General features: G+C 60.6%; 1 protein-coding gene and 1 pseudogene across 4 annotated transcripts; one reads left to right on the top strand and one right to left on the bottom strand.

Annotated features, from left to right (window-relative positions):
* Nucleotides 1–1,188: 1,188 nt before the first annotated feature.
* Nucleotides 1,189–19,310, bottom strand: DCTD (dCMP deaminase). 4 transcript variants are annotated; one of them, XM_045588982.1, is made up of 6 exons: nt 19,199–19,310; nt 17,223–17,337; nt 15,987–16,122; nt 5,860–5,972; nt 4,046–4,142; nt 1,189–2,447 (listed from the first exon to the last, which is right to left on the bottom strand). In XM_045588982.1, exons 2-6 carry the CDS (start codon nt 17,328–17,330, stop codon nt 2,191–2,193), a joined length of 711 nt encoding a protein of 236 aa, XP_045444938.1. In that variant the 5' UTR covers nt 17,331–17,337; nt 19,199–19,310; the 3' UTR covers nt 1,189–2,190. The 4 variants fall into 4 exon arrangements, with proteins under 4 accessions (XP_045444938.1, XP_045444935.1, XP_045444936.1 ...); XM_045588979.1 differs by having other exon boundaries at nt 19,144–19,244; XM_045588980.1 differs by lacking the exon at nt 19,199–19,310 and adding an exon at nt 18,186–18,582.
* A 709-nt stretch (nt 19,311–20,019) lies between these two features.
* Nucleotides 20,020–22,113, top strand: LOC118729734 (annotated as a pseudogene).
* Nucleotides 22,114–22,577: the final 464 nt, after the last annotated feature.

Here is a 22,577-nt window from a genome sequence, read left to right as displayed (position 1 = left end):
GGCCTGAGCCAGCCGTGAGACTCCTTAGTGCTGCTGTGCAGGTGGGAGAGGCTCCCGCCACCGCCATTGTGCTCGCCAGCCGTGAGCATTGAGCGTCTGCCCCCTGGTGGTCAGTGCATGTCATAGCGACCAGTTGTTCTGCCATTCGGTCGATTTGCCTATTAGTGTTTTATTGTATAGGAGAATACATTTAAAAACAGAGAGAGATCGAGCGAGTGAGAAAGAACAGCAGGAGGAAAGCCAAGACACAGACTGGGGTACAAGAAGGAGCCCGGAGCTCCAGAGGCAAGATGGCAGTTGGGTGTCAAAAATAAGGTGACCCTTTGTCGGGCCCCAGGCCTGCGAGTCCCATGGCTCCACTCGTAATTCCACGACCGAGTGGTACGCAGCGCACACCACCCCTCCTCCAACTCTTTTAATTTAACGAAGACTTTTTAAACCTTTTTTAAAAATCTTTGACCTTGGAAATGAGTAACGGCTGGGCGCCTGCAGGCACTCACTCCTTTTTTTTAATTTAATAAATCTTTATTGTTCAGATTATTACAGTTGTCCCTCTTTTTTCCCCCTAGCTCCCCTCCACCTGGTTCCAACCCCACTCTCTGCCCTTACCTCCCACATACACTGTCCTCACCCATAGGTGTGCCATTTTCGCCCAGTCTCTTCCCTCACACCCACACCCCTCCCCGCCAAGGACACTCACGTCCTTGCCCTGCCTCCCCCCGGGCCACACCCAGATGTGGACACTAACAGCCAACAACCTGGTCCCCGAGAAAGTGCAGGGCGGGCCTCGTCTGCAGGGCCTGGCGGGGAGCCGCCGGCAAAGGAAAGAGGCTGGCAGAGGGGGCGTGGTTTGGGGCTCCTGGACCCAACGTCCACGCTGAGGAGAGGGTGACCTCACCCCTCAATGCCGAGCGCGTCTCAGGCCGCCCGCTGGGCTGCCTCCAGGCTGCCCCGTTCTGACCGGGCTCCCTGAGCGCCGGGCCTGGGAGCGGCGTCAGAGAGCCTTCCCCACGGCCCCCGTCCGGTCCGGGAACAGGGCGGCCGCCCACCAGCCCCGGGCAGCCCGCGGCGTCCTGTCCCCTCACTGTCCTCCGAGCATTAGAACACGCGGGACGTGCTTCGCAGACGGCGCAGACACGACGGGCACGGAGAACCAGGCACACAGTTACAAGATAAAAACGAGCATCCTTCGCCGGGGTGGGCTTTAGTAAGATTTTAATAATGTTGGTAAGGAGCCAAATTACAAAAACGCTCCCGAATACGGGGTACAAAACCTCAGAGACAAAATAAAAACTCGCAGAAACGTAAGAGCCCTCTAACACCAGTCACCAGCTTCAGGAGAAGGAAACCGCGTTCTCCGCAAAGGGGCCGACGGAACACGTTCGATGAGAATGGAGTGGGATTAGAGACAGGTGTCCAGACACACACCCCCCGCCCCCCCAGCGACAGGGGGGTGCAATTAGTGTCCGAGGAGGAGGGCCTGAGCCAGGGGGGCACCAGATCTGGGGAAGACCGCCCGGAGGCCCCTGGATCTCCGCACATCTCACTTACAGGCTGTGGAGGGGCCTTGGAAGTGACCTTGGGAATGACCCTGGGGATGCCTTTGGGAATGCCCCTGGGAGTGGCCTTGGGAATGGCCTTGGGAATGGCCTTGGGAATGACCCGTGACGGCCGCCCATCCACAGCCCCCGCCCCGCAGCAGGATGTGGTCTCCGGGGCGACAAGATGAGCTGTCTGCTGGGGAACGACGATGTGATGTGTGACCAACAAACCAAAAAGGAGACACAGACACACAGGAGTCAGAGAAAACCACCAAAACACCGGAGTCCCCACCCGCGGAGGGACAGGAGGCCACTCCCCGGGGGAGCAGGACAGACAGCCGAGCGGAGGAAGGTTCCGGAACGCAGCTCCGCCGCCACCACAGGACAGCGCCGCCTCTCCGGGGGCCTGGGGTGGGGGACCCCGGACTCCCCAGCACTCAGCTCAGTGCCGCTGCCACGCGGGCCCCGTGTCCCCACGGGCACTCCGCGTCCTGCTCCCTGTGCGCTCCTCCCGCGTGCGGCTCCTCCCACAGGCCCGCGGGCGCGCTGCGACGTGCGGTGGGTGACAGCACCCAGCAAACAGCACCCACAGGGGCAGCCCCCGCGCCAGCCCCTCGAGACGGGCGGGCGCAGGCCCCGTTATTTAACCCTAAACCAGCGGCTTCACCAGGCGCAGGTTCCTGCGAGGAGAGTCGGGAGAGGAGGCTCTGTGAGCTCCAGATGTGCGGCTCCCAGGCCCCGGCCCGGAGACTGCGGGCAACGCCAGGTGAGGGCGCTCCGGGTCCCCGAGGGGGTCCCCATCTCCGGGCGGCTCCGTGGGATGGGACTCACGGGAGCTTCTGGCTGGGCCTGCCGTTGATGGAATCAAAGTCAATGACGATCTTGCTGCGCTTGGGTGTGAATTTCCTAAAGGGAAGAAACAGAATAGGTAACGGAAGAGATAAACCAGAGAACCTGTGCACCTACAGGCACAGCCCACGGACACGGACATGGGCGACAGGGTGGTGAAGACGGGGTGGGAGGGGCTGGGAGGAGGGGTGTAAAGGGGTGGGGGGAACGGAAGATACCTGTAATACTATCAACAATAAAAATATATATTTTTTAAAAAACTATATATAATGCCATTATCCAGTGAGTAGTTAATGTTATCTGTTAGGTTTGGCTTAACCCACATTTTCTGGGGAGGAAAATCTTTTTCTAAAAAGCACAATTATTAGCCAGATCGGCTTCAACTACCTCTGTCCCTGCTCTTACAGACCCGCCCCTGAAACACACCGACAGGCCCGGCCCACCGCCCGGAAAAGAGGCGCCGAGGTGGAAGGGTCAGGCATCACAGGCAGAAACGAAGCACGGGTCCAGGCCACCCCGTGTCCCATCAGGCCTCGGTCCACCCGGGTCTCCATCGGGCCTCGGGCCACCCCGTGTCCCATCAGGCCTCGGGCCACCCAGTGTCCCATCGGGCCTCGGGCCACCCCGTGTCCCATGGGGCCTCGGGCCACCCATCAGGCCTCGGGCCACCCCGTGTCCCATCAGGCCTCGGGCCACCCCGTCTCCCATCAGGCCTCGGGCCACCCAGTGTCCCATCGGGCCTCGGGCCACCCCGTGTCCCATGGGGCCTCGGGCCACCCATCAGGCCTCGGGCCACCCCGTGTCCCATCAGGCCTCGGGCCACCCCGTCTCCCATCAGGCCTCGGGCCACCCCGTCTCCCTTCGGGCCTCGGACCACCCCGTGTCCCATCGGGCCTCGGGCCACCCCGTCTCCCATCGGGCCTCGGGCCACCCCGTGTCCCATCGGGCCTCGGACCACCCCGTGTCCCATCGGGCCTCGGGCCACCCCGTCTCCCATCGGGCCTCAGGCCACCCCGTGTCCCATCGGGCCTCGGACCACCCCGTGTCCCATCGGGCCTCGGGCCACCCCGTCTCCCATCGGGCCTCGGGCCACCCATCAGGCCTCGGGCCACCCCGTGTCCCATGGGGCCTCGGGCCACCCCGTGTCCCATCGGGCCTCGGGCCACCCCGTCTCCCATCGGGCCTCGGGCCACCCATCAGGCCTCGGGCCACCCCGTGTCCCATCAGGCCTCGGGCCACCCCGTCTCCCATCAGGCCTCGGGCCACCCAGTGTCCCATCGGGCCTCGGGCCACCCCGTGTCCCATGGGGCCTCGGGCCACCCATCAGGCCTCGGGCCACCCCGTGTCCCATCAGGCCTCGGGCCACCCCGTCTCCCATCGGGCCTCGGGCCACCCCGTCTCCCATCGGGCCTCGGGCCACCCCGTGTCCCATCGGGCCTCGGACCACCCCGTGTCCCATCGGGCCTCGGGCCACCCCGTCTCCCATCGGGCCTCAGGCCACCCCGTGTCCCATCGGGCCTCGGACCACCCCGTGTCCCATCGGGCCTCGGGCCACCCCGTCTCCCATCGGGCCTCGGGCCACCCATCAGGCCTCGGGCCACCCCGTGTCCCATGGGGCCTCGGGCCACCCCGTGTCCCACCAGGCCCTCACTCACCGGAAGGCGACCCCGGCCATGTCGAACATGAGCCTGGCGGCAGTGGTCTCCTCGCTGTCGTGGTACTTGTCCGACATGAAGATGACTTCTCTGATACCTTCGAGGGCAACAAGGCAGGAGCCGTTAGTACAGGCGCAGCGACGCCGCCCGGACGGAGCCTGCCCCGGCAGTGTGGGTGCCAGCGGCTCCTCCTGGGTGAGAAAAGCTCGCACCCACCCAACAGCGGGTCTGCAGGAGCCGCCTCCCCGAGGGCGTCCACACCCGCCTGGCCTGCGACCAGGGGCCGCCCCGTCCAGCGGACAGGCGAGTGGAACCTGCCCTCGGGCTCTGTGGATTTTCTTTTTTTAACAAATTCGAAGTGCAAACATGCATTTTTTAATCCAATTAACAAATTTCCAAAATTCCTTTAGTTTTAACTTTTTTTTTTTTTTTTTTACAGAGAGGAAGGGAGAGGGATAGAGAGTTAGAAACACCCATCAGCTGCCTTCCACCGGGGATGTGCCCGTAACCAAGGTACATGCCCTTGATCGGAATCGAACCCAGGACCGTTCAGTCCGCCGGCCGACACTCTATCCACTGAGCCACACTGGTTTCGGTCAGACATTCTTTCCTTTGAGGCAATTACCGTTGAGCTCCAGAGGCCCGTGGCTGGCGGGGAGCGCGCTGGCAGACTCAGAGGGACCAGCACCTTCCCTGGAGGCTCTGGAGACGCACACGGAGCAGACCGGCTGCTTCTCCCGTCTCACCGGCAGCCTGACCTCAGGGCAGCCCGGGGCTGCGCTCCTGTCCCCGAGGACCTTCCCACGCCCACGGGCGAGCCACAGAGACTCCGGCTCTGACCCCGCAGACGCCCTCTGCCACAGACCCTCAGCTCGTGCCAAACAGCCCTCCACGCTGCACATCCGTCCACACGGCGAGTCTGTAAATCTCACGCGGGGAGTTTTATGGAGACGGAGTGTGGCTGAATCATAGATGTGGTGATGATTCGGAAAAGGTGGGATGCTCAGAACACAAAGCTGTGGCTTTGGGGTAAGAAAATCTTAACACAGGGCCCCTGGAGTCTTTGGGCACGAAAACGGAGAGCTATGGTTAGGCCCTCACATACCTGCCCTGCATTAGCCCAAATTAAAATCCCGGACAGCCTCCCAGCTGACCTTATGGCCCACCGAAGCTCATTTCTCGACCTCCCTCTCCCTAACCCCCCCCTCCGTAATCAATGCACGATAATCCAGAGGGCAGAAAACTGACAGGAACGATATGCAAAGCCCATGTTGCGTTTTGGCAGCTTAAGAAGTTGCAGACGAAGCCGAATCCGGTTTGGCTCAGTGGATGGAGCGTCGGCCTGCGGACTGAAAGGTCCCAGGTTCGATTCTGGTCAAGGGCATGTACCTTGGTTGCAGGCACATCCCCAGTAGGGGGTGTGCAGGAGGCAGCTGGTCGATGTTTCTCTCTCATCGATGTTTCTAACTCTCTCTCTTCCTTCCTCTCTGTAAAAAAAAAAATCAATAATATATATTGATATATATATATATATATATATATATATATATATATATTTTTTTTTTTTTTTTTTTTTTTTTTTTTAAGTTGCAGATGAAATTAGAAGTGTGTTAAGAATCACCGAGGATGCGGTTAGCAGCAGAATACCTGGCACTGTTCAGAGACAAAACACGGGAAGCGTCCTGCGACGCTGATCCTGCAGTTAACTTAGACCCAAACAGCAGGGAGCAGGCTCACACCCGTCTGCGGGGGCGGCGAGGGCGGCGAGGGCGGGCCGCGGGCAGGCCTGGCACGGGGCCGCCCCGCCTACCTGCCTGGATGATGAGCTTGGCGCACTCATTGCACGGGAACAGGGCCACGTAGATGGTGCAGCCCTTCACGTCGGCGGAGTTCTTGTTCATGATGGCGTTCAGCTCGGCGTGGCACACTGCGGGCGGGCGGGCGGGCGGGAGAAGGAAGAGGAACTGAGATCGGGGCTCAGGAGGAACGCACGCAGAGGGCTGGCAAGTTCCTCTCCGCCCTCTGAAATAACACGGAACAGACTCGATTTAAAAATAATAATAACAATTGGAACTGGAAGAGAAGGCCCGACGGGTAGGCGATTGGAGCAGCCCAGGTTCCGGGAGCACCGAAAGCAGCCAGGAGGGCCGGGGTCCGGCACCTCCCACCCCCCACGGGCAGCCCCAAGGCCCTGGGGCGTGGAACCGCCCACACGAAACGGCTCCTGTGTGCGCTGACATGCACACACAGGGAGGCGCTTTCTCTGTGGCCACTGCGAGGGCAGGAGCCATGGTTAGAGCAAGAGAATCAGGAAGTAGAGCCAAGCATTCCTGACCTGCGGGATCTGCGTGGCCTCATGGCTCCCGGCCCACACACACACCCCTGTGGGTGCCCAGTAGTTTAAGAAAAACATGCATCTACTTAATGGCACTGAAAAGTCAAGTTTGTGCCAAAACCAGTGTGGCTCAGTGGATAGAGCATCCGGTCTGCGGACTGAAAGGTCCCGGGTTCAATTCTGGTCGGGGGCATGTACGTTGGTTGCAGGCACATCCCGGGTAGGGGGTGTGCAGGAGGCAGCTGGTTGATGTTTCTCTCTCATCCACGTTTCTAGCTCTCTAGCTCTCTCCCTTCCTCTCTGTAAAAAATCAATAAGATAAAAAAATTTAAAAAAAGAAAAGTCAAGTTGTTTGTGGTAGTTGTTTTTTACTAATTTCAGAGAGGAAGGGGGAGAGAGAGAGGAGAGAGAGAGGGAGAGAGAAAGAGGGAAACATCAATGAGGAGAGAGAATCATTGATCAGCTGCCTCCTGCAGGCCCCACACTGGGGATGGAGCCCATAAGCCAGGCCTGTGCTCTGAATGGCACATCATTGATCTTTCTCTCCCCCACCTCCCTCTCCTTTCTTCTCTGAACTCAGTACAAATAAGAAAACTAAGTTCGTGGAGTGCCCACGCACACCCGATTTCTCTGGATCACCCGTACCTTTAACTTGAGAAGTGCCACCTGCTCCCACCTTCCCGGGGGGCCCCGGAGCACCCCAAACCCTGTCTGATGAGCCTGGCTCCCAAGCCCGCAGCTATGGGGCTGAGAGAAACCCCACAACCCCCGGCGACACCTGACACCTCACCGGGCCCCGCCCGCCCGCCCGGGACCTGGCCATGCCGTCCGTCCGGACCTGGCACGGGCCTCCCAGGGGTACGACCCACAGCCCCTGTGGCTTTGACCCTCGGCTGACCCTCCCCCGCAAACCTGCCCTGCATTCCCCTTCAGCACGGACCCATCGGGAGGCGTCCCCGTGCCTGCCGCCCGTATCCCCGCGAACGAACCCGAGGGCCGGGCGTGTCACTGATCCCAGGGCCCCGGACGGCCTGCCCTCCCGGGGGGACCCGGACAGAACGCCTGGGCCTCACTCAGTGTGTTCACGTAGGTCAGTCGGGGTGCAGGGCAGGCACTCACTCAGCCGGCCGGCCCTCATAACTGAGCCACGAACGGGCACTGCCAAATCGGCGGCAGGCCACGGGAGCGCCCGGCAGGAGCAGCTGGCCTGGGGCGGGCTGGCTCAGGGCCCTGCCGGCCTGGCCCGGCCCAGCATCCCCCCCACCTTCCCGTCCTCCACCTGCACCCCAGCAGGCCGAGGTGCGAGGCCCCGCTTCGCACCTAAAGCGCGTGGCCCCGCCCAGCGGCCCCCCGCGCCTCCGGGCTGCAGGGACGGCGCCGGCCCCCGGCAGGGCCTGTCCGCTCGCTGAGTGACAGCAGCTAAAAGGTGCCGAGTAACCCGGTTTTCACCTTCTCCCTCCCTGCGTCTCCCGGAACAGCCGGTCCGCTCCGAGACGGCCCTGACCGCGGAGCAGGAGCCGCCCCTCCCACGGCCGAGGCCGGGCCTCTGGACTCTGCGATGCCAGCAAACCTCCACCGCCTCAGGAACAGCACTGTCCGAACGGACGGACGGACGGCAGGGCGTGCCCCGCTTAGGGAGCTGCAAACAGCATCCCCCCTCAATCCAGAGAGCAGCGCCGAGACTACAGCGCCCCCAATGGCGAGGTTAGGTACTGCTCCCCACAACAACTGTGTGGTGTGGGGGGGGGGAGTGTTGTGTATGTGTGGTGTGTGTGGTGTGTGAGAATGTGTGTTTGGTGTGTGTGATGTGTATGGTATGTGTTGTGTGTGTGGTGCGTATACTGTGTGTGTGGTGTGTGTGGCATGTGTGTGTGTGGCGTGTGTGTGTGGTGTGTGTGTGTGTTTGGTGTGTGTGTGATGTCTGTGGTATGTGTTGTGTGTGTGGTATGTGTATGTGATGTGTGTGTGTGTGTGGTGTGTGTGGTGTATGTGTGTGGTGTGTGTGGTGTGTATGATGGTGTGTGTGTGTGTGGTGTGTGTGTGTGTGATGGTGTGTATGGTGTGTGTATGTGTGGTGTGTGGTGTGTGGTGTGTGTGTGTGTGTGTGATGGTATGGGGGGTGGTGTGGGGGAGGTGTGTGTGATGGTGTGTGTGTGTGTGTGTGATGGTATGTGTGTGATGGTGTGTGTGTGTATGTGTGTGTGTGTGATGTGTGTGTGTGATGGTGTGTGTGTGATGGTGTGTGTGTGTGATGGTGTGTGTATGATGGGGTGTGTGTGTGATGGTGTGTATGGTGTGTGTATGTGTGGTATGTGGTGTGTGGTGTGTGTGTGTGTGTGTGTGTGTGTGTGTGATGGTGTGTGTGTGTGTGTGTGTGATGTGTGTGTGTGTGATGGTGTGTGTGTGATGGTGTGTATGATGGGGTGTGTGTATGTGGTGTGTAGTGTGTGGTGTGTGGTATATGGTGTGTGTGTGTGGTGTGTGTGTGTGTGTGTGATGGTATGTTTGTGTGTTTTGTTTTGTCCGGGTTTTTTTTGCAGGAAAGCTATGTTTGTCCCCAGGTAAAAAGTTTCAGAAACACTGCTGTAAGGAGACCCGCTGACCTCTGTAACATGCTAATGTTTACAACGAAAACGGCCCTAACGTGCAGCGTCGCCCATGCCTGTGTGTAAATGCTAACGCAGCCGATTTCCAGCTCCCGGCAGGCAGGGCCTGGAAGCGATGCGCCCAGCGGCGGTGAGCGGTCGGCTCCACTCGGCCGGCTCTCGGCCTCACCCCGCCTCCCGGCTGCACCGGCCCGCCTGCTCCAGCCCCCGGCTCGCTCCTCTCCCCGCAGGACGGGCCTGTGGGGTCCCCACCTCCCATGGGGCCTCTGCTTTCCCTCGACTTTCTGGCACGCCCCACGTTCAGCCCCGCTTCACCGCGTTCATCCTCAGGTTCTCGGAGAGCAAGCCGAGCTGTGAAACCCCAAATCTGCATTTCTAACCCCATGTCCCCTCCTCCCCTCAGGCCTCCTCCCTGGTGGCGAGCCTCCCCGTCACTTCTCCCTGCGTACACACTCCACAGCGACCTTCGAGCGAGACGGAGGGTAAGCACACCGCTCTCTGGTGCCGGCACTCCGATCGCCTGGAGGTAGAGGCGGCGAGAGCTACGCGCAGATGAGCGCGGGAGCCGACCCGGGAGAAGGGCTCTCACAGGCAGCTTGAGAACAGCACAGTTTTACATTCATAGGAATGAAGACTCCGGACCCGGAGAGAGTGGCTAGGACGTAATTCATAAGATAGCTAAATTGGAGAAAAAAAAAAAGGCAAATTTTCCAACTACTCATCGATGGCTAGGCAATAAGCAAAAGAACTCTCCAAGCCCTAACAGGTTTGGCTCAGTGGATAGAGCATTGGCCTGCGGACTGAAGGGTCCCAGGTTCGATTCCGGTCACGGGCATGTACCTTGGTTGCGGGCACATCCCCAGTAGGGGGTGTGCAGGAGGCAGCTGATCGATGACTCTCTCCCATCGATGTTTCTAGCTCTCTATCTCTCTCCCTTCCTCTCTGTACAAAATCAATAAAATATATTAAAAAAAAATAATAATAATAATAATAAATTAAAAAAATAAACAAACACCTATATGGCCGGAGTGGCTCCGGGGTGGAGCACTGAGAGGTCAGGGTTGGATTCCCAGTCAGGGGCACGGGCCCAGGTTGCGGGCTCAGTCCCCAATGAGGGGCGTGCGGGAGGCAGGCAGCCGATCCGTGATTCTCTCTCACCACTGACGTTTCTGTCTCCTTCTCCCTCGCCCTCCCTCACGCTCTGAAATCAGTAAACACATAGTATTTAAAACACAGCACCCTCTCTAAAAATACCCAAAAGCGTGAACCATGCTGAACAGATGCGGAGTGCTGCACACAGGCCTGAGCAGGGGCCGTGTGGCGGCCTCCGGACGGGCAGGTGGCCAGCACCGGACGGGAGCAGGGGGCTGAGGTGTGGAGCCGGGAAGCCTAACCTTCTCCTCCCGGCACAGAAGCTCCCGGGCTGCGGAAAACCCTCGCTCTCAGAGGCGTGGCTTTAAGAGAAGGCCGCCCTCGGCCTGCAGGCCATCACTGCCAAGGCCGAGCGGCGGAGTGGAGTGGAGGGGCAGCTTGGGGAGGTCAGGGGAGAGGGCCCGGCGTGGGGCACCCGTGCCGCTCACCCGGGGCCTGGCCCCCTCTGCCAGCACGCTCCCTCTGGGGAGGCGCCCCTGCCCCTGACCTTGGAGGTCCTCAGCGGCGTGGCCACCCAAGGTCACGGCACAGACAGCGCGGCTCCCGGACGTGACAGAGGCCGGGACCCCGGAGCCCGGAGCGTCTGCTCTCGGCATCCTGGGAGAAAAGGGGACGGGGGCCTCACCCCGCAGTCGACAGCTGACACGGAGGTCGGCCTGTGCGTGTTTGAAAATAACCCGATGCCGATTTGTGTAAGCTGTTCCTGGTCCGATGACAACACGTGTGTCCTTGCTGCCTGAAGTACGGGCCTAAGTGTTTCCACTTCTAGAGTCACTGAAGGCAGACACCCCCGCACCCTCCCCAGTGCCCTGGGTGCCCAGACGCCCGCGAGCACGCATGGGGGTGGGGGTGGGGGGAGGGGGTGCACTCGCTCCTCTCAGATCCATTTCGGGACCCTGCACAGCGTCTGAGGCTCCCGTGGAATCTGAAGGACTTAGTTCTTAATGACTGAAGGGTGTCCTGACAGGCGTCCTGCATCGCGCCAGCCTCCGGGCACCGGTCCTTCCCGGCGGTCATTACCAGCAGAGTCCCCCCCGAACCGGAAGCCCCTCCGACCGGCCACCACCTCCAGCCACCACCTCCCCAGAAGGTCATACAGTGTTCGCTGTCATGGCGACCCCCCAGCCCAAAGCAAACATGTCTAAATCTGGCCCCGAACAGTCCCGCTCCCCCGTGCGGCCCCCGCCCCCGCCATCCGAGGTTTGCCTGTGCCTCAGGCTGGCCCTGGGCGACGGGGGGCTGGGGGACTGGGGACCGGGAGACTCCGGAGGCAGGCTCCGGGAATGGCCAGATCTGCCCGGGGTTGGGCCCAGCCATGCTGCGGGCCTGCTGCCCCTGCAGGGCTGAGGGGACTGGGCTCCACCATCTTGTGGCTGTGGGCGCTGCCATCTTTGAGGGCATGGCAGTCCATTAGCATATTCCCTCCTTATTGGCTGTGGGCACCTCCATCTTTGTGAAAGTGTGACAGTCCATTAGCATATTCCCTCCTTATTGGCTGTGGGCACCTCCATCTTTGTGAAAGTGTGACAGTCCATTAGCATATTCCCTCCTTATTGGCTGTGGGCACCTCCATCTTTGTGAAGGTGTGACAGTCCATTAGCATATTCCCTCCTTATTGGCTGTGGGCACCTCCATCTTTGTGAAGGTGTGACAGTCCATTAGCATATTCCCTCCTTATTGGCTGTGGGCACCTCCATCTTTGTGAAAGTGCGGCAGTCCATTAGCATATTCCCTCCTTATTGGCTGTGGGCACCTCCATCTTTGTGAAGGTGTGACAGTCCATTAGCATATTCCCTCCTTATTGGCTGTGGGCACCTCCATCTTTGTGAAGGTGTGACAGTACATTAGCATATTCCCTCTTTACTAGATAGGATGTTTGAAGCCTTAAAACAGAAGTAAAGAGAATTTGCATTTTAGTCAATGGTCACCAAACATTTCTATTCTACCCAAGGCTCTCTGAACATTTTTTTTAAGATATATTCTTATTGATTTCAAAGAGGAAGGGAGAGGGAGAAAGAGAAACACCGAGGATGAGACTCATTGATGGGCTGTCTCCTACACACCCCACACTGGGGACCGAGTCTGCAACCCGGGCCTGTGCCCCAACCAGGAATCCAACCGTGACCTCCTGGTTCACAGGTCAGCGCTCAACCACTGAGCCACACTGGCAGGGCTCTAAACCCTTTCCACTCTGCGGGCGGAAATCGGGAAAAGGCAAGCCTGGTGGACAGCCAGTCATCGGTACCTGACGGAGAGCCTGCCTCTGTGTATTTCACCGCCGTGGTAACACTGAACGCCTTTTAAACACCATTTAATGCCTCCCATAACTTTTATGGGACCTCCAATTACAAGCATGCTCTCGCGGAAGAAAACGGCCAGCATTCTACACAGCCGCGTGTAAAACGGATAATTGGTACGCGAGGACAGAGAGCTTGGAAAACCTAGAGGAATCGCTCGGAGAGTAAAGAACAATGCAGCCAGCCAGGCAGGCAGGGCCCAGACACTCGGCCGCTATTCGAAAACAGCAGCCCGTGAGGCTGGGCCGGTGCCTGTGTGGGTGGGGTTTTTTCCTTCCGCCTGGAAAGGAGCCCTGAAAGGTACTCTCTCCAACTCGGGCAGGAGGCAGTGAACCTGGCAAACAAACCAGCCCCTCCCCAGATGCCAGCATCCTGGGGGGCCGGGGACTGGGCAGGAGCTGCAGGCTCTGGCTCCTGGGTCACTGCCACCCGTCTGCCCAGGGCCCACAGGGACAGGACGGCCTGGGTCCCCCGCGGTGGACCCCTCAGAAACACACAGGGACCTCTATGCCGCCCCCCCCACTGGATTCTGTGAAGGAACGACCACAGCCTACATCTCAGTGTCGCTGCTAATGGAACGCATGGACTTTTCCAGCCTGCGATTTTAGACCGAACTGTGCCCGGAGCCTTTGCACGCACCTAAGAACAAGTCCCTTCCGTTCTTTCCTACCATCGAAAGCTTACGATCCAAGCAGGAGGACAAAAAGTTTCCAAACCACGTGAGCACGTTCTCCAGTTCACACACTCCACTAAGGCTCATCCTAGCTAATAAGAGAGTAACATGCAAATGGAATGTCACTCCAACATACAAGATGGCTGCCCATATGCTCAAAGATGGCTGTCCCCATGTGGACACAGGATGGCCACCACAAGATGGCCAGCAGGGGAGGGACCAGGCCTGCAAGGGAGGGCAGTTGGGGGCGATCAAGCCTGCAGGGGATTTTAGTTAGGGGTGACCAAGCCAGCAGAGAAAGGAAGTTGGAGGCGATCTGGCCTACAGGGAAGGGAAGTTAGGGGAAACCCAGGCCTGCAAGGGAGAGCAGTTGGGGGAGACCAGGCCTACAGAAGAGGGCAGCTGGGGGGACCAGGCCTGCAGGGGAGGGCAGTTTGAATGGACCCAGGCCTGCAAAGGAGGGCAGTTGGGGGTGAGGGGCAGACCAGCAGTGGTGATGAGGCTGGCAGAAGGGGGGAGGAAGGGGTCAGACCCAAAGGGTCCGGTCCCACCCATCTGGCTTGTGCTCAGTTAAGGGGTGACCCGGTTGGCAGGAAAGGGCCGTTGGCGAGACCAGATTTGCAGGGGAGGGCAGTTAGCAATGACCAGGCCAGCAGGGGCAATCGGGATGGCAGGGGAGCAGTTAGGTATCTATCAGGCTGGCAGGGGAGTGGTTAGGGGGTGATCAGGCTGGCAGGCAGAAGCAGTTAGGGGCGATCAGGAAGGCAGGCAGATGAGCAGTTGGGAGCCAGCAGTCCTGGATTGCCCGATTAGACCTGATCCTACTAGGATTGGGCCTAATCGGGAGGTCGGACATCCCTCGAGGACTCCCAGATTGGAGAGGGGGCAGACTGGCTTCACAAATTCTGTGCACTGGGCCTCTAGTCTGTAATAACAGAAGCGAATTAGACCAGACAGCCAAACGACCTTCTGGGATGAAGCTGGGGCTGCGAGGGCTGGGCCCCTTGCACAGCTTCGTGCATCAGCCCTCCAGTCTGCCTATGAAATGCCCGAGTCACTAAACCGAGCTTTATTCCCTGGAAACCCGGAGCGCTCGGTCGTTCTCCCCGCTGGCATTCCTCAACTCCTCTCCCACCTCTGGCACCTTCCTTCTTCTCTCCCAGACACAGCAGGTGCCTGGAGCAGTTTGAAATCGATGGGGTTTATTTAACACGGCTGAGGTCTGACAGCAGTAGTAAAAGTACACAAGGCAGGCTCAGGGAAGACTGGGATTCTGCAGGAGACAGACCCAGAGGAGCACTGCAAAAAGGGCCCACGGCGGAAGGTCTCCCGTCAGCGCGCCGGAGACCGCTCCCCGAGGCGCACCTTTCCCTGAGGGACGGCCGTGGCCCACGCCACTCCCCCCGGCCCGGCCTGTTCCTCCCGACACCGTGCAGGTCCCGGCATCATGGAGATGCCACACGAAGCGCGTGCAGCCCGCTTTGTCTTAGTTCCCGGATCGCCAAGGAATGAAGGGAAAAGTGGAGCCATAGTCTGTCCCTCCCAGACACACTCCGAGCGACTCTCCCTGGGGCTCCGTTAAGGGGTGACCCGGCTGGCAGGAAAGGGCAGTTGGGGAGGCCACACAGGATAAGGGACAGGGGACCCTTTCCTAATGGCAACACGCAGAACAGACGGCCAGGCCCGAGGGTCCGGTCTCCCCATCTGGCTTGGGCTCGGACTGCTGAGCCCCCAGGACAGCGGGAGCCTCGCCTAGGGGAGCTCAAGCCCCCTTTCCTGAGCGAGAGAGGGACTGCTGGGCCCTGATTCCCACCCGCGCACACCCGGCCATGCCTGCTGAGCTGGCCCTGCTCCCAAGCAGCCAGGAACCATCCTCCCCCAGACATGGTCCTCCCCGGGGCACAGTCCTCCCGGGGCACAGTCCTCCCAGGCACAGTCCTCCGCCCCGAGGCACAGTCCTCCCCGGGCACAGTCCTCCGCCCTGAGGCACAGTCCTCCCCAAGGCACAGTCCTCCTCCCTGGGCACAGTCCTCCTCCCTGGGCACAGTCCTCCCAGGCACAGTCCTCCCAGGCACAGTCCTCCCCGGGGCACAGTCCTCCCGGGGCACAGTCCTCCTCCCTGGGCACAGTCCTCCCCGGACACAATCCTCCTGGGGGCACAGTCCTCCCGGGGCACAGTCCTCCCAGGCACAGTCCTCCGCCCCGAGGCACAGTCCTCCCTGGGGCACAGTCCTCCGCCCTGAGGCACAGTCCTCCCCAAGGCACAGTCCTCCCAGGCACAGTCCTCCCCGGACACAATCCTCCTGTGGGCACAGTCCTCCCTGGGCACAGTCCTCCCAGGCACAGTCCTCCGCCCCGAGGCACAGTCCTCCCTGGGGCACAGTCCTCCTCCATGGGCACAGTCCTCCCCGGACACAATCCTCCTGGGGGCACAGTCCTCCCCGGGCACAGTCCTCCCCAGGCACGGTCCTCCCCTCCGGACACAGTCCTCCCCGGGCACAGTCCTCCCAGGGCACAGACCTCCCCAGGCACGGTCCTCCCCTCCGGACACAGTCCTCCCCGGGCAGAGTCCTCCCGGGGCACAGTCCTCCCGGGGCAGAGTCCTCCCGGGGCAGAGGCCCTCTGCACAGAAGCCGCCCCCATGCCCTGTCGGGTCCAGCGGGCGGGTCTCCACGGAAACGCGCCCGGCCCGCGCAGGGCGCAGAGCCCCGGCCCTCAGGCCCAGGCTGCGAGCCACCCCACGCTGCCCCGGTCCGGGTTCTCTGCGGGATCACAGCGGGGACAGGAACTGGGCCCGTCCAGAAGCCTTTTTTCTCTCTCCGGCCGCCGCGGACCGGGAGGGGAGGCCCCCTCTGGCGAGGGGGTGCCGGCGGCCTACCGTACGGGTACTTGGTGTCCAGCTTCCGCTCGGCCGTCCGCCGCCATGGCAGCAGGTCGTCGCTGCAGCCGTTGGGCATCCCGTTGTAGCCGATGCCCACGATCTTGTTCTCCGCATTGACGATGCAGGCGCCCACCTGCAGCGGAACAGGCCCCAAGGCCAAGGTGACCAGACGTCCCAGTTCTTACTAACAATTTGTCCCGTGTCCCTCGGCGTTTTTAAAAAAGTCCCAGTTTTTGGAAAGAATGCATGACAAGCCAGGGAACGGCGGCAGAACGGGAAGGGAATGGACGGTTTTCGGCGGCCATGTGGCTATTTAGCCAGGATATAAGTTTTATATTATTTTTGTTAGTTTTATAATGTTAAACTTTAATAATAACAAATAATTGTTGAGAATTGATTATCGAGAACTGCTTATCAAAGTTCGCATTGTTGACCGGTGGTTAGAATTCGACCACCATTGTTTGGACTTAATGAACAATGGCATTTTTTGGGATTGGCAACTACGAAAACATTTTGTGACTGTCTCTCAGACGATACACATCGTACTGCATGCCAGTAAGCTAGTGAGATAACTGATGTCATTACAAATCAGCTATTCAGATAATTTAGGTAAGTAATTTATTTATTTATTTCATAAATACATAAATTTTCTTGAATTTAGCAGACAGTACTCGTATTACTTATATTTTATAGTGGCGGCAAAAAGTCCAGCGCCGGCCTTAAAAGTGACGCTTACAACTATACATCATTTTTTTATTTATTATACTTGTAAATGGTACTTATGTTGAAATTTTTTTAAAAAATATATTACAATACTATTTTTGCGTTCTATGAAAACTTTTGTTGCTCCATATAGACCAAATTTTTTATCAAGAACCCCCCCTCCATCGATGGTGTCCCGCTTTACCAACGTTAAACCCGCCCTCCAGGCCACGCCGACCCCATTCCGCCTGGTCACCTTACCCAAGGCCCGGCGACTGCCCGGCCGGTCTGCCACGCGCGGGCGGTCCGGGGGACCAGAGGCCAGAGAGCTCCCAAAGCGGGTGCTGGGAGCTCTGGTCCTGGCTTCTGTCCGGGGCGGCTCCCAGGAGCCGGAGGAAGAGAGGCCCTGCCCACCCCGACGGGGGGAGAGGCACGGACCCCCCCCCAGGAAGATGCATGGCCTTCGCATCGAGCTCAGTGCGGCCTCCCCGTGTCACCGAGGCCCCTCACCCTCCTGGGAGCGCCCCTGACCTGGGAGTTGGGGTCTTTGCTCCTCTGGGCCGACAGGAAGGCCACGGCCATGAAGTACTCGGGCCATTCCAGGTAGTCCTCGCGCTTCTTGCAGGGGACGTCGCTCATGCTGGGTCTGAGAGGGAAAACACCCCGAACATCAGCAGGTGAACCCGCCCTCCAGGCCACCCCGACCCCATTCCGACTGGGCACGGCCGGCCCCGGACCAGTCAGAAGTCACAGGACGTGGACAGCCCTCCCCGCTAACTGTCTCTCTGGTCTCAAGAAAAAAAAAAATAAGAAGAAATGAAGTTATGCCGAAACCAGTTTGGCTCAGTGGATAGAGCGTCAGCCTGCAGACTGAAAGGTCCCGGGTTCGATTCCGGTCAAGGGCACGTACCTTGGTTGCGGGTACATCCCGGGGGGGGGGGGGGGGGAGGTGTACAAGAGGCAGCTGATGGATGATTCTCTCTCCTTGATGTTTCTGGCTCTCTGTCCCTCTCTCTTCCTCTCTGTAAAAAAAAAAATTCAATAAAATATATATATTTAAAAAAAAAAAAACAACTTACTGCTCCATCGAAGCAGTTTAAAAAAAAAATTTAAGTTACTATTTCAGAAGTTTGCATTTGGCACACAAGAGCTTCCCATTCCCAAAGAGCACACCTATGTACTGCTTTGTCATGGCCTTTTTAAAAGTCAACACAAGTGCCTGCCCTACAAATTGTCCTCACCCCGCACGCCCCTCGGTTCCACAAAGGGGCCAGGACCGCGGAGGGGTGGGGAGAGAACCTTGGTGGATCACCGAAGACATTTCAGATGCCGTTAAAGGCTCCACATCACCTCACCCCAGCTGCCTTCCTAACGAAGGCAGGCAGTCCCCCCGTCTCAGAGCCTGCGAGAACTGAGGCCACACGCCCCAAATCACGCAGAATTATCGCCCATGCCAGGCGGACTCCAACAGATACCCACTTAACTAGATCTGACCTTAACTAGATCCTCTGTTCCCCTGAGATTCGCCCATGGAATAGCCATCGCCTCTGAGGACCGCATCAAAGGAGCAACTCTGACAGGCGCCACCTGCCAGCACTCAGTCCAGGTTTTAGTGACGTGGGCGTGTGGGCAGGCAAGCAGCACAGCCTCTACAGCGCAGAGGGCCCTGACACTTCCCGCCCAGAGGGCCAGGGTCCTTTCCGGGACAAGAACGGAGGCCAGCACAGGAACTGGGTGGGCCTCAGAGAAGCCTCCAGAAAGCCCAGACAGAAAGCGAGGCTGCAGGAAGGCAGCAGGGACGGAGATGCCCTGAACAGGCCGTCTGGGCACCAGGGTCACCCAGGGGTGATGCTGGTCACCCAGGGGTGATGCTACCCATGTGCTGTGACCCCTCTCACAGCCAGCCAGGCCGGACAGGCTCCAGGGCTGGCCCCTCCCTGCTGGAGGGCGCCAGGGAGGCGCCTGCAACCGCAGCCCAGGAGGGGGAGCAAGAGGAGGGGGAGCGGGAGGAGGGGGAGCGGGAGGAGAGGCCAGAAACGCTCTGCACCCCCTGGGGGGGGCGCTCTGCCGGGCCGGGTGCTCAGAGGGCCCCACACCCGCGGCAGGAAGAGGAGGGACAGCTCCTCCGGGGACGCAAGCCCCTCCCCCCCTGGAATCCACCGGCGACCACGCGCTCCCACCGCGTCCGCCTGCGGAGTCCCGCGCCCCGGGCCCCGCGCCCCCCGCCCCGCGCCCCCCTCCCCGCGCCCCGCGCCCCCCGTCCCCCGCCCCGCGCCCCCCGTCCCCCGCCCCGCGCCCCGCGCCCCCCGCCCCCAGCCCCGCGCCCCGCGCCCCGCGCCCCCCGTCCCCCGCCCCGCGCCCCGCGCCCCGCGCCCCCCGTCCCCCGCCCCGCGCCCCGCGCCCCGCGCCCCGCGCCCCGCGCCCCCCGCCCCCAGCCCCGCGCCCCGCGCCCCGCTGCGCCATGTGCGCGCCGGCCGGTCCCCGGCCCCGCGGGGCCTCCCGCTCACCCGCGCCGGGAGGAAGAGGAGGAGGCGGCGCCGCGTGGCCGGAAGGTGCGGCCGGGCAGCCGCGCGCCCGGGGTCCCCTCCGCTTCCGGCTCGCGGGCCCGTTCCGCCCTGGGCTGACCTGGGCGGGTGAGGGCGGGGACCCCCGTTGGCGTCGCCCCTGACTCCGCGCTGGAGGCGGCGGCCCCGGACCCGGGCGCGCTCGCCCCGCCTCCCCGGGGCCCGGTCCGGAGCCGCGCGCTGGGCCCGGGCGGCCCGGGAGGCGCTGCTGGCGCCGCTCCGGGGACCTGGCTTCTCGGTCCGGCGTTTCTCAGGTCCCTGCACTGAGGTCCTTGTTGGTGGTGAGGTTCCCCGCCACCACCCCCACCCCCGCCCCGCTCCACACACACCCCTGAATCTACCGTCATCTCCTTAAAACTCGCTGTGACTGCCGGAACCGGTGTGGCTCAGTGGATAGAGCGTCGGCTTGGGGACTGAAGGGTCCCGGGTTCGATTCCGGTCAAGGGCATGTACCTTGGTTGCGGGCACATCCCCGGTAGGGGGTGTGCAGGCAGCTGATCAATGACTCTCTCTCATCGATGTTTCTAGCTCTCTATCGCTCTCCCTTCCTCTCTGTAAGAATTCAATATATATTTAAAAAAAAAAAAAACTCGCTGTGATTATGTGCAATAGGTGGATAAAGGGCATGGAAAAGGCTAGTGCAGTGAACAGGGGGGGGGGGGCCGCAGGAAGTGTGGAGGCCTGGTTTGACCCCCTCCACTCACCCCCCCCACACACACACACACACACACCCCGCGGGCCGCGCCCTGCCTGTCCTCCTGGGAATGCTGACCACGCAGCTTCACAGTGTTACGCGGGGCGGGCTGTCCGGGACCAGGTGGGGCCCGAGGCCTGCAGGTGCGGACACCTCCAGGTGCAAAGGTCTCGAAGCTGCTTTTGCAGTGTGCGCTGCCTGGCCAGTTTGCTGCTGCTGCTCAAATGTGGTGGGAGAGCTTGAGATGTGAGATGTGCGTTAAGGCCTGCGCCCCCTCCAACCCCGCCACTGTCCACACCCCCCTCCTGGTATTCCTCGGGCACCGTGCCGGCTGTGGCATGGTGCTTGTGTTGTTAACAGTTGTTTAGATAGATAGATAGATAGATAGATAGATATGTATTTTGATATATTTTATTGATTTTTTACAGACAGGAAGAGAGAGGGATAGAGAGTTAGAAACATCAGTGAGAGAGAAACATTGATCAGCTGCCTCCTGCACACTCCCTACTGGGGATATGCCCGCAACCAAGGTCCATGCCCTTGACCAGAATCGAACCCGGGACCCTTCAGTCTGCAGGCTGAGGCTCTATCCACTGAGCCAAACCGGTTTCGGCCAGACTTCTTCTTTTTGATCTGCTGACTGGCCTGGCTGTCATGCTCCTCATCCAGTTCCCTCGGAAGTGAGACCCCCCTCTGGCCCCGCCCCCGGGTCCTCCCTCCTCGCCACGCCCTTCTCCTAGTCCCGCCTCCGACTGCTCCCTCTTTGCTGACTCCAAAGACCCCGCCCCTCCCGCGTGTCGGTTACTCCCCATTGGCCACGCCCCCTGGACACACCCCTCCAGGACCTTGACAGCGCCGCCCCTCAGACAGGCTCACTTCTGATTGGTGGGCATAACGGTGGGGGCGGGGAAACCCCTGGCTGGCACGCCCCTGGCCCCGCCCCGCCCCGCCCCGCACGCTGCTCTGCGGCCTCTGTCCCGGGGTGCTGGGGCGCTTGGGGACCCAGGAATTCCAGGTGCCCGACGAGGTGCTGGGGCTCATCTGCGCGCAGACGGTGGTCTGGGTGGGCAGTTTTTTCTGCCCGCTCCTGCCCCTGCTCAACTCAGCCAAGTTCCTGCTGCTCTTCTACCCTCTTCTCCAACTGCTCGCCGGCCTCCCGCACCTTCCGGGCCTCCACGGCGAACTTCTTTTTCCCCAGGGTGCTCCTCCTGGGGCTGGCCGCCTCCGCCATCCCGGTGCTGAACAGCATCTTCCTGGAAGTGCGAGCGGCCCTCGCCGGGATCCCCACTTCTCGGCCCTCCCGGAACTCTCGTCCGGTCTCCCTGGCTTCAGGATCCCGCCCTCGCAGCTGTGTGGTCCATTCCGGGAGCAGCGGTTCATCTGGGCAAACTCCCTCAGGGCACCCAGGACTTCCTCTTCTTCCTGGGGACCCAGGCTTTTGCTGTGCCCCTCCTGCTGGTCTCCAGGCGAGGGGCCCCGGCTCTTGGTTTTAAGCTGGAATGTGTGCGACCTGGCGGCCCGCCGCCTGCGTCCAAGGGAAGAGGGGGTTGGGGGGGGGGGGGACCTAAACCCCTGAATGAGGGAGGAGGGAGGGGATGGAGCCACCAATCCCGGTTTGAAGGAAGGGGAGGAGGGGATCCAGACATTGAAGCTCTCCCGCGAGTCTTTAGGGGGTGGTTTTTACTCTTGTCCCCTCTAGCATCCTGATGGCGTATACCCTGGCCCTGGCTAACTCGTACGGATGCCTCATCTAGGAGCTCAAACAGCAGATAGAGAAGGTGAGCCAGGCCGGGCGCCTGGGAAAAGGGGCCCCGGGGAACGTACCTCGGGGACACGGGGGAGAGGCTCCGTCTCACCTCTTCCCTCTCTCCGCCCTTCATCTCAGGAGACGCAGAATAAAGTCTTCCTGGCACAGCGGGCCGTGGCGCTGAGCTCGAACCCCGGGGCCCTGTGACCTCCCTCGCCGGCTCCGGTGGCGTCGGGCTTTCAGGCCCAGACCTGCACCCCCAACCCTTGGTAAGCCTCGGCCGCGTCATCTGCCACATGAGAGCCTGAAGAAGACTGTTTTTCCTCCCAGCCCTGCGATTCCGAGATTTCCGGGGCCCCGCACCCCCTGACTGTCCGGGGGAACCTCATTCCTGAATCAATAAACACAGCAGAGTCAGCTGAGCGCGCTTTTTCGGTGTTAACCATTGTTTTAAAGATCAGAACAGCGTGGCCCAGGTCAAAGAGAAAGGCCCCCTGTGGTATTCCTGAAATCCTATGCCCCGAGCCTCCACCCCTGACGTCCTCCCACCACATTCTCCCGCCCCACGCTGAGCTCCTAAGTCTGGTGGGCGCTTGGGCTCCGGCGCAGAGCCTGGCAGAGCCCCACGCGGGGCTGGAGGAGACGGCAGACGCTCCGTAAATAATAGCGACTCGAACAGCCACGGTTCTGACGGGCACACCCCAGACCTGAGCCACTAATCCAAACAAAAGCTTGTTAGCCGTATTAATTTGGCCGAGCGGAGGAAGAGCGATGAGAAGGAGCAGCTGGCTCTGTCTCATTTCTCACCGCTCAGACACATCCTTCTTCATCTCCAGGGTCTGGCCGGTGGGTCCCATAATTAAATTAGGCCCCGCATTTGG

This window comes from Pipistrellus kuhlii, unplaced genomic scaffold (genome assembly GCF_014108245.1).
Source record: "Pipistrellus kuhlii isolate mPipKuh1 unplaced genomic scaffold, mPipKuh1.p scaffold_m20_p_3, whole genome shotgun sequence".
Taxonomy (NCBI): Eukaryota; Metazoa; Chordata; class Mammalia; order Chiroptera; family Vespertilionidae; genus Pipistrellus; species Pipistrellus kuhlii.
Note: the sequence above shows the minus strand (reverse complement) of the source record. Positions and strands in the feature narration are given on the sequence as shown.